The following is a 20,196-nucleotide window of genomic DNA, read 5'->3' as shown; positions in this document are numbered from 1 at the left end:
TAAGCAGTATGGTAATATATAGTTTCTAGTCTAAGAAACACATGTTGCCCTGATACTAGAAATCAAAAGAAAGTTGACTCCTTTTAAATATTAAAAATACTTGGGGGTAATGAAGGGCGAGGGTCAAGGGAAAGAGAGCTTAGGGGAGGGGGAGATCCCAGCTGGATCAAGAACAGAGAGGGGGAACAAGGAATAGGAGACCATGGTAAATGATGACCACATGAGAATAGGAAGAAACAAAGTGCTAGAGAGGCCCACAGAAATCCACAAAGATGCCCCCACAATAGACTGCTGGCAGTGGTCGAGAGACAGCCCGAATTGACCTACTCTGGTGATAGGATGGCCAAACACCCTAATTGTCGTGCTAGAAACCCCATCCAGTGACTGAGGGAACTGGATGCAGAGATCCACGGCCAGGCCCCGGGTGGAGCTCTGGGAGTCCAATTGGTGAGAAAGAGGAGGGTTTATATGAGCAAGAATTGTTGAGACCAAGGTTAGATAAAGCACAGGGACAAATAGCCAAACGAATGGAAACACATTAAGTATGAACCAGTGGCTGAGGGGCCCCCAACTGCATCAGACCCTCTGAATAGGTGAAACAGTTGATTGGCTTGATCTGTTTGGAAGGCATCCAGGCAGTGGGACTGGGTCCTGTGCTCAGTGCATGAGTTGGCTGTTTGAAACCTGGGGCTTATGCAGGGACACTTGGCTCAGCCTGGGAGGAGGGGACTGGACCTTCCTGGACTGAGTCTACCAGGTTGATCTCTATCCTCGGGGGAGTCTTTGCCTTGGAGGAGATGGGAATGGGGGATGGGCTGTGGGGAAGGGGAGGGGGGGAGAACAAGAGAATCCGTGGCTGATATGTAGAATTAAATTATATTGTAAAATAAAATAAAATTAAATAAAAAATACTTTTATGTTTCATGTGAAGAAGGACCTATGTAAATGGCATGCTGGTAAATCAATATGTTTGTGTTAGTGTGCAAAAGATCACCTGAGGATCAGCAATCAACTCAGATCTTAAGGAGTTACTTTAATTTCAATAAAATGTTTTTTTGTTTTTGTTTTTGGTTTTTTGTTTTGTTTTCTAACTTACTGGGGAACCTCTTAAAATTCTGAAGTGATTCTGTAAAGTGTTTTGTTATGACCATTACTGGCTTATAAGTATATCAGTTAGAGCTAAACCACACCTTTTAATAGAGGTTCGGTTTCCTCTCTACCCACTCATCTTTCTCTTGATTAAGTCTTCAACAACACAGCACATTTTGTGCCACTATTATTCATAATGTAGTCTACATCCACTCTACATTAACAGAAATCCACACAATTCAAGTTTGAACCAAAGGAGGAGACAAAGTAGGAAAACATGGATGTCAAACAAAAATTAAAAAAAAAAATAGTTTCTTCTTACTGTGGATGACGCCCATGAGTCCCTTAGTGCCCCTTGACAACTTTCCTTGCCTTGCACATGAAGTGTTAATGTCATTCCAGACTTCTATGCATCAGCTCTGCAGAATTATTTAACATTTGACACAACAGGTATAAGCAAATCACTACTTGGTAATATTCAGGAAGCATAATGAAGGGCTTGATTATGTGTGGATTGTAATAGCACTGAGGGAAAAGAAAATCAAACAATGACAAAGAGAGCCAGTAAGCAGGCTTATTTCATGGGGGAGGTTGTATTTAATATTATTTTAAAAGCACACTTTTCAATTTTCTGCCTTATGATGAACTACAGCCAATTACTTTCCCTCAGCTCTGATAAAAAGAGCTGTCCAACTGTTCAACATTTGCTTTACTAATTGAATGATCAATTATTCAAATAAATAATTCTCCTATCAAGGTCCTGGAAATCTTGATGTGTTTTCTGGCCACAACTACAGCATAGTACAGAGCAAGAGAGACCAAATCCAAGATAGAATTCTGAAACATTTACAGAAAACGTCTCTGACTGGGAAAAGATTTATAGCAACTGGACCATTCTGGCATACCCATGCATTCTGATCTTTCTAGATACCCCTAATCCCACCTTTTCATAGTCTATTTTGCCGATTAATTCATTGGCAAGTATCACTGTGTTCCTTAAGAACATGTATTTTGTTAGGTAATGGGTTTTAATGATTAGTCTAAATGCACTCGTTCCTTGCCAGCAAAGAAAATCCTCTCCTAAGTTACCTTAGCCCCAAGAGACTTTGTGTGGAGTGGGGTTTTGTGGTGGCAGGGGACTTCTCAGCTGACAGATGGCAGATGTATTCTGTATTCACGTCCTACATTTAGATGGATTAATAGTAACTGAAGGTCACTCTATGGATTTGCTCTTTTAAAGACAAAATAAGTTTTGAAAGACTGACTGCATGTATAGGCAGATACTGCCATAGTGTTTGTAGGTAGTATTCAGAAGGACTCTTCAGCAGTAAATGACTTGCTTTGATTACACAAATACATACTTACCTCTAAGCAAGTAGAACTTATACTGCTGGGAGGACGCTCCCTCCTAGATCTCCTTCCAGGAATTATTTTCTCACACAGAGTCAGGATGGAAATGTTTTAAATGACTTTCATTCATACTTTACCTTAGACAGAATTCTATATTCTTTGTACCCCTTTTGTCTATGAATAAAAATGTCTTGGTTAATAGACATTGAAGATTTGGGAATTTATATAGAGACTGATATAGTTTTCTTCGGCAGATCATATTCTCCCTGCCAAAAAATATGTTGATACTGAAAACTTTAGTTTAAACAATTTGGATTAATTTTTATTGAGTCATAACTAAATTGAAAGTATAACTGACTTTCAAAGTAAAGAGTAAAAATTAGATTCTCAGATATGTTATGATCTATTAATGGGAATACATTTGCTAAACTGGGCAGAGTTTTATTTCAAATCTGATTAAAGTACTGATGAAAGCTTGTGCAACCAGAGCTATTTCTGTAACATCCTAAGGCTATTTTACCTGATGGTCATTTCAGAAGTTAGAATGAGTCAAACATTTTGCCTTTCAAAACTAATGTGGCTTATGGAAGACCTGGTTTGCAAGAGTGAAGCATGACAAGGTTAATGAATGATCGATATACTAGAGATATTGAATGATTGGGGACTAAGTTACAGTACCTTTCAGTACTTGACATTGCATATACTAGCAATTGATATTTATTGAATGAATAACTGTAGGTGGTTTTAACCAGTTCAAACTGCATTTAGTTATTCTTTCATAGTCAATGTGAGAGTAGAACAATCCTGTCATCTTAAAATTTTATTAAAATCAGAAAAATATCAGTTTTTAAAAATTGACATTGCAGTTTATTGATGATACAAAGCATAATGGTTTAAGGCTACTTAAGGTTACTTGGAAGTTGACATACTAACATGTGTGACCTGAACTAGGGTAATCGTTGAGTTTCCTTTAGAAAGCTTAGAAACTTAAACCAGTGAGTACTAGTATCAATATTTCATTTGAAGATTTTGGTAGGCAAATTGTTAGGCTCTTGTTTTAAATAATGTAAACATATTAACTGTTTTGTAATGAGGAACTAAATATTCATTCTGAGGAAATTTATTGTTTCTGATACATGTAATTTAAAGATTATTGGTGCAAGAGAGAAGGATAACGGGGGTAAGGAGTAGGCAGACAATAAAGCAATAGTCTGATCAATAATAAATAGGATACTAACCCCAGAGACTCTGTGCCTCCAAGTTCACTTAAGTCTCAATGTTCTTTACATTTCAAATCATATCTCACAAAACAAGTGATAGGATTACACTCCTAAATCCATAAGCATTGATTTTGTCTCAGTTGCAGATGCACGCTGTGCACTATTGGGGAATTTGCTAAAATGGGTTTAGAGCGTTCAGTGACTATAGTGGAGCAGACACTATTTTTATAAACTTGCTAAAGTCTCTGATAAGCAATTATCTAAGTTTTAGAAAACATAACATTAAGTCATGCACAAACGTCTCTAAGCATCCTCATGAGTTCTTCTCATTTCTACTTTATTTCTACATTTTTTTTCACTGTTGCAGAGGCCTCCTACTCCCCATGGGAAGATCCTGCTCTCTCAAAATCACAGCGCACATGTGTGAGCTTTCAGAGTGGTTTTAGGAAGTATCCCCAGGGGACACTGGGAAGCTTGCCTTCCAGTTAGAGAAAGAAGCTTTGCTCAAATGGGCTATTGTTTTCACTGATAGGTTAACCCCTTCCTTGTGGAATTTTGGGTTTATTTTCACATGATTTAGTTTCTTTGTGTAAATTATGAAAGTCTAAGGCTGTGCCCTCTAGAGCATAGGCAGGTAGGCTGACCATTCACAGAGACTGGAGCAGAGAGGAGATGCCCATGCCTCCAGCCCTCTTTTTCTGTATCAAATATCTGATATTTAGCTCTGTATTTGGCCTGTAGACATGAAAACAAGCAGTAGAAGTCCTGACTCTGGTATGTTACTATGTATAACTGGCATATAAATGTAATAACATATATAAATGCATGGAATGCGACCTGGAACATGCTTCTGAATATTAAACGCTGAAAACAGCAGATGTTTGTTCTTAGGGCGTCTTTTTGAGAGTTTTTACTGTCTTCTCCTATAGTCTTTAAAACAAATAGCAGGAGGAAAAGAGCATGAACTTTTCATAATTAAGCAGAAACTCCACATATACAAGGATGACAGTAAAAAACAAAAACAATGGAGGGAGAAAATAGGTAATAGCAATTCTAGTCCCTATTTACAACTGGTCCTCTTGCCTGTACAACAGAGACATTGGCAGCCATGTTTGCCAATGCCCTAGTACCTGAAAAATGGTTCAGCCAAATAAGGGCTCAGTAGTCAACTGGTAAGAAGTTGGGAAAGAGAAGATAGATTTTCTGATCTACTCAGGCTACAAGGTTTGATACTTAGCCCTGTTAGAATAAGCATGCCTGTGGGCTTGTAGCTCTCAAAGCTATAATAACATGTAGATACTGTACTCCCAGAGAAGTCCCAGATTCTTGTCCTAGAACAAGGAACTGAATAGAAACATGGCTAGAAGTGTTATGCCCAGATTGCAGGGGCCCCCTCAAAGACCACCATGGTGACCAAATTCATATGTAAAAAAGCAAAGAGACTTTATTCAAGATGGAGAGGTGAGAGCAGAGAGCCCTGAGCCCAGTTGGTTTAATCATAGCAGAGGTTGAGGTGAGGGGATTTCCAGTGTTCAGGATCCTGATTGGCTGACATTTGTCTAGGGGTATCTTGGAAAAAGGGGATAGGTGTGTGCTGGGCTAAGGGGTATCTGTCGATCTTATCTATAACAGTTGGAACATTGGGTATTTTTCCCCTGGATGGAAATGTTAGGTATTTACCCCTTGGATGCTGATTGACTCATCCTTGGATGGTGGTAGTTTGTGGTTTTTCTGGAACCAGGTTTCTGAAACTGAAACTTTGGCCTACTCTCTGACTGGTTTCTATTGAGCCTGTTATGGCAGAGGTGTAGCCAAGCTGCCCTGCGTTCTGCCCAGATTAGGACCCCCAAAGAGACCACTGGAGACCGAAGATGTCCAGAATGCAATAGCAAGGTTTATTTGATTCAGCACATGTGCGTAGTGGATGAACTCTCATCCACCACACCTGATGCATCGAGACAGGAGGAGAGTTCCTCTTTCTTGGGGAAGTTAGTTTTTATAGGCAAAACCCACAAAATTCCTTAGAGCGGAGGGGGTTAGTAAGGGTCCATCCTTGATTGGTCCAGTTTTTCCCAGGCCTGGATTTTTCTTATTTTAGCTTATCTGTTTGCCCTGTCAGGAGTTTTACAACCCATCTCCAGGGTCTGGTCATGTTATCTCTGGAGAGGGGCATCTCATGGATAATCGGTCACCATCAGATATCCTGACTTTGTTCTTTTGAAAACACCTGACTTCACCTTCTCCAGGAAGGGGGAAATGACTCAGTTCTGTTTATTTTAAGATATTTCTTTCCTTAGCTCTTTTGAGTTTCCTGGGAAACTGTGTCTGGGCCTTTGGTGGTGGTGGGGGGGGGGTCTTTCACCTGGGCCACACAAGAAGCAGAAAGAGACATGGCTTATTAAGATATTCTATAATGACAATGGGGGAGAGGAGCTAGAGCAGAAAGAAGTTGTCAATAGCTTAAATAGAAGGCTGTACACAGGACTGGGACTTTTGTGCCACATTGTGTAGGATTTGGGGGGCATTTGCAAAAAAGCAAAGGCTTTAAATAAATGTATGTCCTATCTGTTACATGTAGTTCTTTATACAACTTTGTGCATCACATGTCTCCTAAGCATCTTAAATCTCTACTCAGAGGTGTGAATTTTATGAACTACAGGTCATCTGCAGACACTGGAGATGTCTTTGGCAGTGGGTCTTCCTAGTATACTCATTTTTTTATCTTTGTGTAAAGCCTTCTAGACCTTTGTCTCTACCCTGTCCTCCTACATTAACTTCTACCTGAGAGTTAGAATCCCAGAAATCTTTTGGGAGAACTGAAGGATGATGATCCATCTCCTTGTAACTACTTATTGTTGAGAGGTATAGTCTCTGCCTAAGAGGAATCAACAAACTATCTCCCAGCCTATCCATCACCTGGAAAGGAAGATCTGGATGCCCTGTGATAGGGAGTGACTGAAATCTCTGCTTTGTGAAAGCAGTCTGTAATTATGTCTTAAAAGACACAAAAGTAGAATTTCTCTTTGAATATGAGGTGCATCTTCAACCCCATCCTCAACCCCAGGCTGCTGCAAGCATATCAAAAACTATCAAGTCTTGCAGCTGCCCTTATCATTTTAACTTGTGAGTTTAGTAGTGAGGTCTCTCAGGCTGTAAAAACCAAACCAATGGCTATATATTTAGAATGTGCCAAAACACAAAGGAGCAATTCCAAGAAGGAGTGGTAGAATAGATTAAAAGGTAATATAGTATGAGGTTATAATATATATATATATGATATATATGTATATATAATTATCAACAGCGGGAAATGAAAAATACTTAAGAAAACTAAAACATAAATTAATAATTCAATTCCTGACATATAAATAGGACTTTGTATGTCATAAGTTAAATTTTTCTTGTTTGAAGAAAATTTTAAGTCTTTTAACAGTTGACAGTTATAAACACTTGTCAAAATGTTCCTGAGCCTGGACACTCAAGAGGGATAGGTTGTGTTCTGGAGAATAATTTCCTGAGTTTTTAGTCTAGCTGACATCAGGCCTCTGTCTCCTAAGGGTAGACTCTCCTGGGAAGGTGTCAGCAAATGTCACATGACATTTATGCCCTTTACAGGGAGCATTTGAGTACAATCTACTGTCACTCTCCCCTACAAATGTGTCTTTTACGTAACTTAAGGAACATTCCAGCTGCTAGGTAGTTATAGAGAAAGAGGAGATAGGGCTTTCCTATAGTATGGATTATGGTTTAATTGCCTTTTTTTTTTAAGAGTTACATATGACAAGAAAAGTTAATATCTGTCTTGTGAGTCAGGAAAACTTATTTTGGGGGCAGCAGAATTTTACGTTCCTCCTATATCAACTAGTCATTTCAGGAAGCCTACATCCTCACTGCATGACCCATTCCTTCTCTCTCTCTCTCTCTCTCTCTCTCTCTCTCTCTCTCTCTCTCTCTCTCTCTCTGATGGGCTTGAGTTTCATGCTGGGACAGAACATCTTCTATGCTCTGTATTTTTATAGCTGCCATGTCTTATCAACATCCTAGATAGCCACAGGTCACAGAGCAGTTGGACAAGCAAGCTATGGGTCTGAAGAGGACACCAGCATTACTTCCTATTATATGATGTATAGCGAGCAATTCCCAAAGTTGGGGGTGAGAGCAACAACTCCTGAGGCTTTGGGGAATCTGATCAACACTGGTTTCTACACGAATTCATTTAGTAAGGGGCCCTAGGTTATTGATTAAAGGAGAGACTCAAATCCCAATATTAGAGAGAAAATTATCACCTTTACCTTCCGTGTCAAGAGTTACGTTAAGTACGGTACCTCAGTGGCTCTCTATAGATGCTTGAATGGGGACTTGGGATGGGAAACCTCAGGTAACGTTCCTCTTCAAAGACAGCTGTCACTGAATCTGAAGGCCTACCCTCCCCAGCAGTAATTCTCCTCTTTGCAAAAAGCACTGTTTCTTAGAAGCTTGCTGATGTTGGCCTTTCCAGGCAGGGTCTTGTTTCCCACAGCTGTGGAGAGCATTATCCCCTTTAGAATTCTCTTCAGCCTAGGGTCTCACCAAGGGGCAGGTTATTTCCCCTGGGGAAATGTGTTGTTCACAGGAAAGGCTAGCAATTGGGTTTTTACTTCTGTCTCTAAATGCTTTCCATGAGGCCCTTTGAACTGTTTCTTGTCTGCTGAAATCCTAAAGCCAAATTTAGAAGTTAACTTAGAGTATGTGGGATCCCACTGACTATTTTTGTAGTCTCCTCCTAATGTCTGGAGCAGACTGACTAGTTAAATATGTAACAAAAATCTGAATGTGTGTGTGTGTGTGTGTGTGTGTGTGTGTGTGTGTGTATGTGTGTGTGATGTGTGTGTGTGTGTGTGTGTGTGTGTAGTATATATTCACTCATTGTATGAGTAAAATGAGGACATGACTGCTCTAAGATGTGGTTGAGGAGAAGGTTTTTATTGTAGTTCTGAGGAAGAGTGCAGCCAGAGGCATCTGGAGAGTTCAGAGCAGGGAGAGAAAGTGATAGAATGAATGTGGCAGGCACGTGGAACCAGGCCTGAGAGAAGAGAGCAAAGAGGAGAAAGGCCAGTAGCGAGGGGTCGGAGAGAACCGCGAGAACAAAAAGAACCAGGAGAAGAGCCAGGAGAGCACTTGGCTGAAATGTCAGGGTCATATAAGAAGAGAATCTGGGGTCAGGAAAGCAAAGCCCCTGGGCTGGAAAGCTTTAGGGTAGAGGGTGAGGTGAGAAGAGCTGACAGGAGCCACAGGTACTGTGTGAGGTGCTTTGTTTGGTATACCAACAGGCACCACAGTTAGCCATTTGCCCTGAGTTTCTTTGGGATAATGTATGCATATGCTTGGAGGGTGGGGCTTGCCCTATTCCTGAGCGTATGGACTTCAGATATCTGCCTTTCTTGCTTTCCATCTTACCTTTTGAAACAGGATCTCTCACTGAACTTGGAAATCACCATTTTTAGCCCAGTGGGTTGCCAGTAAGCCCCTGGGATCTGTCTGTCTATTCTTCCCCTTAGACTTCTTGCCTTATGCTGACTTGCCTGGATTTTACATGCACAATGGGGAGCCAAACTCAGATGTTTACACACAAAAGTGCTTTACCTCTCCGAGCCATCTCCTCAGCCCCTGACGTAGGATTTTTAAAGTAATCTTTAATTAGGATGAAATTGACATCTAAAATCTCTTTTTATCTATAAGCTTTTTTTTTTTTTTTTTTTTTTTTTTTTTAAGACTCCTGTTCCTGTCTTGGAAAACACAGGCAGCCCAGAGCTTGTTGAGCCAGACTCGGGATTCAATCATCCGGGCAGCTGAAACTGTCTCCTTTCATTATTCCTTCCCAGCAGAACAGGGCAAATCCACAGAGCAATTTTTATCTACTGAAAAACAATTACAGCTGGGTGGGGGGAAGAAAGCCACACAAGCCTCAGAAATTTCCTGAGAGACAGGCCACGTGGAATCCGGACAGATTTAAGCACCCTGGTCCAGCTGGTCCTTAACTGAGAGCTTAAGTCCATTGTTCGAAGGAAGATGAATCTGGAGAGGCATCGGGATGTGAGAATCAAGGCCCCTCAGTCCCAAAGAGAATTCAACATTTCAGAGGGAAAAAAAAAAATGAGAAACGAGGTTTTCAAAGTACATTTTAAGTGAGACGTCCAGTTTTGGATCAGATCCACTGAAGGAGTGTCTCCAGAAGTAGTGAGATCCAGAGCCTTCATTTTCCTGTTTTAGGTCTAGAGAAGGAACTGGGAGCCTCGCTGAAGCTTGGCCAGTGCTTTACCACCGAACAGTATCCCGTCCTGAGTGTCATTCTGTTTGTTTTATTTGTTTTGGTTTCTAACCTACATTGTATAGGCTTTTATATCATCTTATGTTTCTGTTGTTTGGGCTATTCACCAACCAATTCCTATCCCATCTCTCTGAGAACCAGGAACACATGCCCCTTTGGACCCCTTGTGGTCAGGTAGGGCCACATGAAAGGTTCTGGCCACTGAGTTGGGAGAAGGGCCAACGTCTCTTGACTGAGGTACTGAACGGCCACCCTTACCTAGTAAGACTGCCCGAAGTTGCTTTTCTGCTCCTGGTTTTCAGCCCATCATGGTTCCCCTGAGCTGGTGACCAGAGCTGCCTGTCTGCAAAGAACTTGGAGATTAAAAAGTAACTTTAGTGGTACAGCCCATAGCTCAGACAAGCAGATATCTGTACTCTAAAAAAAAACTGTACATAGCAAACCTCTAGAAGCTTCTGGTAGACAATCTTTTAGACATCTGTTTTAGGCTGACGATTTGAATGCAATCTTGGGTCTTTCTGGGTTTGGGGATGAACAGCATCTCAAGAACAGCTTAAGGCAACAAGCAGTAGGCACTTCCCTATATTCATTTCATCATGGGGCTAAGGGTTGCTAGAGAATCAAATTGTTCAGTATTTCCTTAAAGTTGAGTCTTTATGGAAGTGTGTGAATGTGTAACAGGCCCCAGACCTCAGTATAACTGACTCCATGATGGGAGTACCATTCATGGTGTAAAATTCAGCACATAGACAGCACTACTAGCCAAAATGAAAACAAAGACTTAATCCATCAAAAGTCCATAGTTCTGAAAAAGTCTCTAAATGAGCTAACCTCGTTTTCTAGCTTCTGTAGTTCACTTCTAGCTAATTGTTCTTGTTAACAAAAATATGTCAACCGAGGATATGGATTGTGTGCTTAAAATCTCACCATAAGAAAGGCTTGGGACGGGCTGGAGAGATGGCTCAGAGGTTAAGAGCACCGACTGCTCTCCAGAGGTCTGAGTTCAATCCAGCAACACATGTGGCTCACAACCATCTGTAATGAGATCTGGCGCCCTCCTCTGTATACATAATAAATAAATAAATCTTTAAAAAAAAGAAAGAAAGAAAGGCTTGGGGTTATACTGGGATAACAAATGTTAGTCAACCACCTACATTCCAGAACCAGGCACTACCCCATCCCTCACCCCACCTTCAATAACTCAGCACCAGCAGCCCCATCATTACTAATGGCCAATACAACACATTACCACCATCGACACTGTATTTTCCCTATGCGAATGCTCCAGATTCAGCACCCAGGACAGCCTGGCCACACTGCTGCCATGACATATAATAAAAACCAGTTTTAAAGTATACCTGAGTTTTCATTTGCTGGCAGGCAGCATCCGGATCCAGGAAAAGCCCTAAGTTGACACCACCCAGGGGCCAGCATCCAAGGGGAAGTACCTGACAGTCTAAACATTCCAATCATTAGATCAGATAGCCAGATGTCCCTGAACCCAGCACACACCTATTCCCCTTTCACCAAGACACCCCTAACCAAATGTTAGCCAATCAGGGTCTTGAACCCTGGAAATTCTCTCACCCCCAACCTCTACTATAATAAAAACCCTACCCAGTCCAGGCTCGGTGCTCTCTGCTCTCACCACTTTTCTCACCACTTTGTAGGACAGAGTCCAAGCTTGAGCTTGAAATAAAAGCTCTTTGCTTTTACATACGAGATTTGGTCTCCATGGTGGTCTTTGGGGGGTCCTGAGATCTGGGCATAGCACGTATCCTGTATAAAGCCCACCATCAGAACCTGGTCCATCACTGTCCATGCCCACTCAGAGGCAGCCATTTTGCATCCCCCCAGCCCCCACCAATAAATCTCTTTCATGAGGTCTGTTATATGGTGTGATTTCTGTGGCATTCCTTGGTCCTGATCGCCAAGATATTCTGTTGCTACAAAACCCTCTCACTGAACACCCAGTAGGATCACTAGCAAGCTAATAAAATTTTCTATTGGCTTAAACTTATGTCTGAGTAGGCTTCTCTGACGGACACCTCACAACAGATTAGCCTCTGTGGTTTCATCAAGGGAGAATATGATCCTGTAACATTCTCCTGCTTGGAAACTGCACTGGGAAAAACTCAGCATGATCATCATCTTGAATTGGGCCACTTGTGTTGTGGAATATTACTTTAACTAGGCAAAGATGTGTTACTTTTGTTTATGCTGCATTTGTTTAACTATGTAAAGATGTGTTACATTTGTTTATGCTGCATTTGTTTAACTATGTAAAGATGTGTTGCTACTTTACCTTGCCTGCCTAAGGCACCTGATTGTTCCAAATGAACATTATTTGATACCACAGCAAAGCTGGGACTCAGTCATGCTGCAGCTTCTCATGGTTGGCTTGTCTTCAGAGATTCTCCTCCCTGTGTCTACCTCACTTGACTGAAAAGTTTCCTTCATCTTTCCCTTGGCTGAATGCAAGCACATATTATCCTGGCAGATATTATCCTAGGAGATATTATCCTGGCCAAATGCAGCCACAGGGGCTGGAGTGGGGAGCCCTCTGGAAGTCTTCCTCACTGCAGAGCTACCTGTCCACACCAGCTCCTCACCAGGTCACAACCTTGGCTCCTTTTGCTTCCTGGACTGTCCTGCCCTCACCCCAGCAAGGAGTCAATTAGAGACACAAGCAGGACTGCCCACCCCCGCCAGCCCCCACTCCTCCAGCCCCTGCTTTCTGCTCTTTGGACCGCAAGGCCCTTCCTCGGATCCCATGTACAGAAAAAGGGTTATTCATGGTAATTGTCCTGAAAATGTGCCCTGAGCCTGCAGCTTGCAATTATCTGGGAACCTATGAGAAAAGCAAAGTCCCAAGCCCCAACCTAGACCTACTGAGTCAGAAATACTGATCTGAAGACCAGTATCCTGTTTAATGATCTGGCCAGGTGATTCCGATATGTGCCACACAGATTATTAACATTTCTAATAGGCAATACAGATGCGTATGAGCTAATGTCCACATGTCCCAAACAACCAATTTCTACCTTCAGAGGAAATGATTATTCTTTATCACAAATTGGAAATCACAGCCAGTGGTCCAAAACAGCCCGCCATCTGTTCTTTAAATTCTCATTGGAATACAGCCATACTCAGTAACTGACATATCATCTATGGCCGTTTCTTACCACATGATGCCATTAAACAGCTTCAACAGAGACCATATGTCCTATAAAGCTGAAAGTATGTGTCAAACAAGACTATTATCTCTGGCTCTGCCCTATACAGATATAATCTACTTGGGAGAAACTATGTGACTCCTTGCAAATGGAGTTAAAGGAAGAACAACAATTATAATATTATGGGTAATGGGGCACTTGCAGACTTTCTCTACATAGAAATGAAATTGTCTTTGAAATCATCTTTTCCTTACAGACAGAAATATACGAGCACCCAGTTCTCTGAGCCTTAAACACAGCCCTAGCTGGGATCAGAGGTCTGGTGGAGGTTGTTGAAGCAGTGTGTCCCTGGCCAGTTCAAATCTGAGGTCTAGATAGGTAGTAAAATTTGCAGATGCCCAGGAATAGGCAGGCAAACACCCTAGATTGTCAACTGGGAGTGTGTAAAACTAGTTTGTAGCAGTTTGTGCATTCATTGATGAGAGAGAAAGAAACTCACAAATTACTTTTTAAGTCAGCATGCTGAGATTCTTCCAGATTGGCATGTTGAAAATAAAAGGATTTTTGAATTTTATGTATATGTGGGGAGTGTGTGCACATGAGTGCAGGTGACCAGAGGCATTGAACCCACCTGAAGGTGGAGTTACAGCTGATTGTGAGATATCCAACATATGTCCTGAGAATCAAACTTGGGTCCTCTGAAAGAGTACTACACACTCTTAGCCACTGAGCCATCTCTCCAGACCCTAAACTAAAGGTTTTTAATATAGATCTTTTTATAGAGATCCTGTATTTTATTAGTTTAGATTCATAAAGGGGAGAGGATGTGAACTATGATACTCTGTAACATGAATTCTCATTCAGGCTATCATACTCACCTCAGAGATGTCTCATGCACAACCCAATGTCATCTTTCTCTGTGGCTGCTCCCTTACTCCATTCACCCATCATCGTTGAAATTAAAGCCAAGTACCACTTAATGACACATACAGTCTGAGAAACGTGTTGCTATGTGATTCTGCCACTGTTCAAACATCACGGAACCTGCTTGCACAGACTAAGTCAGTTACATCCTACATTTATTGCCTGATGCCTTTGACGTGATCATTGCTATATCCCCAGGAAGTGGGGGGTGCCAAGACAATGTCCAATAGGCAGACAATTTTGATGAGAAAATGAGTCAATTCTCTTCAAAATATTTTTAATGTCCTACTTAGAATGTGTGTCCCACTGTAAAGCAATCTCAAACCAAACTAACTCGGTAGTCTCTTAGTTTAGGGAGATTGTTTACAGGCCCATAGTCATCATCTGTTTTCTCATTTCTGATTCATCAACCTTTTTATTGTATAGATTCAGTGAATAAACACTGAATGTTCTCATGATGATGGGCATCATTTCTTGTTCTTAGCCTCAAAAGAAAAGCTTTCAACAAATCACCTAGTCAGACATTTACTGTAGGATTTTTGAGACATTATCATTATAATAGGAAATGTCTCCTCTACTTCAATAACATTTTAGCAAATAAATTTCTATAGCAATGGAAATACTTGCAGAATATTTTGTTCTATTAAATGTTAAGCCATCTTTACATTACTTAAATTTAATTCAGCCATCAAATATTATCCTGTTCATATATTGTTGAGTGTAATTTGCCAATACATTATTTAGGGTCTTGGTATCTGTATGACATTGTCGGCAACTGTCCTTTCTTCAGTGTGACTGTCAGTCCTACTATCGAGATTAGTGAGTCTTATAACATTAAGCAATAATGTCCTCTACTTTCTGGTGTCCGCTTTCCTTCTAATATTTGGTAGAATTCACTGCTGAAGCCATCAGGCCTGGAGTTTCTCTTTCTGTTGGAGATGAGGAAATCACCAGGTCATACTGATTTGATTTCACAACTCAAAAGAATCAGAGCTTGACTATAGTTCTTTCAATGTACAACATACTTCCAATCTGCCCTTGCCTCTGGAATTTAGCTATACAGAGGACCACAGCAAAGCGGGGAGTTTACACACACACACACACACACACACACACACACACACACACACACACACACAAGCATTCAGGACTCAGTTTTTATACCTTACCCTAGGAAGGATATCAAACATGCTATTCAATGTGCTGGCCTTCTCCTCTAAGAATCAGTAGAACCACCCTCTTCCCTGACCTGGGACAAAGCAAACTCCAAGCCTAAGCTCAGTCCTCCAGGCTCCAGCTTCTTTCAGACCTTGATTCTCTGAGTCTACATGAAACTGCGACACTTCTGATGTCTTCAAGTGGATGTACTTTGATTGCTCCCAGTGTCTAGACTGTTGGAACTTTTTGAACTTAAACCACTATTACCAAAGAGTGTTTTCTTTCTGAATGTGTTTTTAAAATCTAAAAAGCAGACTTGAGTCCCTATACCCACATGTAGCCTTTCAAAGAATGTCCCTATACCCACATGTAGCCTTTCAAAGAATGCATTTGAGTGGTCTGCATTCTCCCTTCAACAATACTACTTGTGCTAAAAGCTGTCCCGCTTCTCTTTGGCACCATCTTTGGCCCAGGAGCAACTTAGACCTCCTATTCAAATAAACTCAAAGGATATTCTTAAGTGTCTGTTGCCCAAAGGCTTTGCATAAGGTATAAAGAAAAATAGCAGAATGGTTCAAAATCTACTTCAGGGTGACATCTAGGCAGAAAAACTACAGAATACAACAGGTCCCATGAGAGATGGAAGTGAGGATACAGACACAGAAACTGACTGAAGCTTCTATAGAGACAGATTCTGTCCAGAAGCATGGCTAATAAATTGCATCTTAGTCTTGGTTCTCAGGAATAGAAATTTAGCAACAAATAATGCAGACGGAGGGTGAGAGAGGTTACTCCAGCAAAGGAAAAAGTAAATGGGGCAACTTGGCAAGCTTGTGAGGAGGGCAGCCACCTAAAGGAGACAGGCTTCCAGGCTCCATTTGTCAACCTGCTCAGCCTTCCAAGCTGAAGTACCCTCTTCTGTGAAATAGTGATAGTAATATTTTCTACCTCTTGAGACAGTTTAAAGGAGATGCTGGCTGTAAAGAGCATCACACAGTATTTATTTACTACATTAAAACTCTCAATAAATATGTTTTAAATATAGCATTATTGAGATTATTCAGAATTGGAAGGACATGAAAAAGAGATAGAGAAGTAACCTGTCTCCCAAAAAAGAAAGACTCCAGATCAGGCTCCACCAGGAAGGATTGTAGGGTTCCTATCCATACTCTTAGGGAGGCTGCTTGGAATGTGTTAATACTCGGGCGGTTCATACAAGAGATGTATTCTCATAAATACACATTCACTTGCACACACAAAGAAAGGTTAAAATTCAAACCTAATTAATTGTGTCACAAGAGGTAAGCTGGGGTGGACTGTTGAGGAGGGACAAGGAGAAAGGAGCGCATCAAACATTTGTGTTCAGCTGATCATTTAGAGAAGGTAAGGGTCAGAATCTCTCATCTGCACTGCTGTTCCTTCCTTGTTTCATGTGCTATTTTTCATGTCACTGTAAGATAGACAGCTTCGGGGTCCAATGTTTGTACTGATTCTGAAAGTTTATGGAGCATTATTTGGAAAATTCAAAATCAGGGAAATAGAGGAGAAACAGAAGGTAGAAGGAAGATTTACTTTTTATGTAAGTTTTAACATGAGAAGCTTTGTGTAGACAACAGAGGACACCTGAGCAAGTACGTCCTGAGTAGAATGTGTATTTTAACACGAGCAAGGCCATGTTGAGGATGCCAAGGCCTCGGGCCCATCAGACAATTGCCAAAGCAATCACACAGGCTCAAAAGAAAGGGCAAGCTTTCTGGGAGGCTGAGAATGAGTGTTTCTGGGCAATTAACGGATCTGTGTGTGCAAGACTAGCAACTGCAGCTTCCTCCCCGCACAGGTTCACAACCTGAGACTGCTCGCCTACAGAGACCTCTTACCAAGACCACACACCTGCCTCCCATGCTGTAGCCAGGAGGCACACTGGGTCCAGGGTGCAGAGGTAGTGGGAGCAGAACTCTACCTGACCTCAGCTTCACTGCACATGTGTCTTTGTGTCTGTCTCTTCTTCATGCTCTCACCACCCCTGGCAGGACAAGGCATACCAGCCACTTTTTTCATACAGAAAACCAAACTAACCATGTTACCCATGCCCAATTAAGGAAAGAACCACAATAGTTCTGATAGCAGAAGTATGGTAGAAAAAGCACCATGATGTAGAAAGGATATGTTTGAGGTATTCAGTTACTTAACTGTACAGGGACAATGCTGATATATGTACCAGTTAGAGAAAGTTCTGTGACATGGAGAGAGACAGAAAGTTCTTTTTTTTTTTTTCAAATTTTCTCCTTTACATTAATAGACTTTCTCCTGAAATTTCAGAGAACTTTTCTTTATTTAATGTTGTCTTGCCTATACTCATCACATGTAGACTCAAAAAAAAGCAAGAATGCAGGTAATGCTAACTCAGGAGACAATGACCATTCAAGGGCCAGCTCTGCCTCTGGCCCCAAATACTATAAAGTCTCATTATATTTGTTCTCACACACAGACCAGTCCCAGATTTTGTTCTTTAAACTTGTTTTCTTCCTCCTGCACCCATTGGGAAAAGGTAAGGAAGGCCCTGATCTCCCCACTGAACAGTCCAGTTCTCTAGCCCCTAGGCTCCGGGGCACATTGCATGCTCTTCCTCCCTGCCCCCCAGCCATTGCAGCCCTAGAGACTGGGCAGCAGCCTGCTCCCCAGCTCCCCTTGTCAACCATCCCCTGAGGCACCAGCAACCACTGGAGCCATACACCCCTCCTGCACCTCCTTCACTGGTTGGGAAGAAGAGTGACCACTGAAACCACAGGCCCACTTGCACCAATAGGAAGAAGAGCAACCTGGAGCTCCATCTGTATGCCTTAAAGGAAGAAACAGGTAGCTGGCAGTGTAAGAATACATTCTACATCATAAAGAGCAATAGTGTACCACCAGAACCTAGTGATTCTACAACAGCAAGACCGGAATACCCTAACGCAGATGATCCAAAAGGAAACAATCTTAAAAACTACTTTATGAAGATGGTAGAAGCTCTAAAAGAGGAAATAAAAAATCCCTTAAAGAAATGGAGGGAAAGACAAACAAAAAATGGGAGGAAATTAATAAATCCCTTAAAGAAAGCCTAGAAACACCCCCCCCCAGATCAAACAGGTAAAGGAAACAGTTCAAGACTTGAAAATTGAAATAGAGGATATAAAGAAAATATAAACTGAAGGAATTCAGGAAAAGGAAAATCTGAATAGATGAACAGGAACTACAGAGGCAAGCATAACCAACAGAATACAAGAGATGGAAGAAAGAATCTCAGGTGTTAAGGATACAGTAGAGAAAATAGATTCATTAGTCAAAGAAAATGTTAAATCCAGCAAATTTTTAACACAAAACATCCAGAAAATCTGGGACACCATGAAAAGACTAAACCTAAGAATAATAGGCATAGAAGAAGGAGAAGAATTCCATCTCAAAGGCACAGAAAATATATTCAACAAAATCATAGAAGAAAACTTCCCCAACCTAAAGAAAGACATTCCTATGAAGATACAAGAAGCATACAGAATACCAAATAGACTGGATCATAAGTTCATTTTCTATAAATATTGAAAATTAATACTACAAATAAGACTCTTAACCTCTAGGGAAGTAGCTTATGTTTATAAAAACAACCATATTCCAGTCATCTTAACATTTATTATTTAAACTGAAAACTTCTGAAAGGGATAAAGAAATTGTGCATCTGTTGTATGTCATTGTGTTTCAAGCTAACCTTTCCTGAAGATCTCTCTCACACAGTTTAAATGAGTGAAACAGTGAAGAAAATATTAATGGAGTGCAGTTTTAATTGCTATGGCAATCTCACCAAATTTATTTCTATGCCAAAATTTCCCTATGTCAAGTTTCTAAAGAGTAGCATCTGGTGTGACAGACCTAGGCCCTCTACATATGTGTGACAGTTGTGTAGCTTTGTCTATTTGGGGGACTCCAAACAGTGGGATCAGGGCCTGTTCCTAATGCTTGAGCTGGCTTTGGGGAGCCTATTCCCCATGCTGGATTGCCTCACACAGCCTTAATACAAAGGGAGGAGCTAAGCCCTATGGCAACTTGATATGCCGTGCTTTGTTGACACCCATGGGAGTCCTACCCCTTTCTGAATAGAAACAGAGGAGGAGTAGATGGGGGAACAGAGAGACGGTGGGGTAAGGGAACAGGAAGAGAGGAGGGAGGAGGAACTGGTCAGGATGTCAAACAAATAAACATTTTTAATTAATAAAAAAAGAGTAGCCATGTGATAACATTGTTTTATTCAACAAATGCATTGAGATAACATAACTGTGCCTTTGAAATAGACTTCAAAATATAGGTATTGCTTTTCAAACAGGGTCAAGTTTTGCTCTTCAACGTCATTATGATGTCGACACGCTGGCCAGCTGCAGAACCAGCCTGCAAAGCTGAAGCAATGGAGCAGGTATAGGAATGAACATCAGAGCAGGCTGGAATGTGAATATTTTTCAATGCTTGGTGGCCATGCATGACACATATATTAGAAGTCACATCTGGAACACCAAGCAGACACCTGTTTCTTCTAAAGGGAAACTGGCCAACATCATGCTGTGGGCTATAAATACATACAACCCCAACAGCCAAATGAAAAACAAACTGACCAGCATGCCCACCCAGAGAGTAAAAATTCCTTCCGAGCCTTGTGTTGGTGTCAATCAGCAGTTTCTGATCATGTTTTCCCCTCTACTGAAGACAAGGGATGTCATTATTAGATCCAGCTATCAGTCTGTGTATTACGAGCAAGTGAACCCTGATGAGTATTCTTTAACTCCAAACAAACCTTTGTGTGTAGTTTTATGAAGTACTGCCTACCATTCTTTTAAAATTCATGCTATACAACTAAATATTTGATTGCCTATCACCTGTTTTTCCAGTTTTCAGTTTTCCAATATTTAGTTTTATTGATTCTTAACATCTAAGTGATCAGTTGGGGTAC

General features: G+C 41.1%; 1 protein-coding gene across 1 annotated transcript in view; it reads left to right on the top strand.

Annotated features, from left to right (window-relative positions):
- Positions 1–14,911, top strand: part of LOC114706309 — a 17,252-nt gene extending 2,341 nt beyond the window's left edge. Inside the window, 1 exon segment of the mRNA XM_037207294.1 lies at positions 14,811–14,911. Within this exon segment, the coding sequence (XP_037063189.1) occupies positions 14,811–14,911 (101 nt within the window).
- Positions 14,912–20,196: the final 5,285 nt, after the last annotated feature.

This window comes from Peromyscus leucopus, chromosome 6 (assembly GCF_004664715.2).
Source record: "Peromyscus leucopus breed LL Stock chromosome 6, UCI_PerLeu_2.1, whole genome shotgun sequence".
NCBI classification, from domain to species: domain Eukaryota; kingdom Metazoa; phylum Chordata; class Mammalia; order Rodentia; family Cricetidae; genus Peromyscus; species Peromyscus leucopus.
This window is presented reverse-complemented; position numbering and strand designations above follow the sequence as displayed.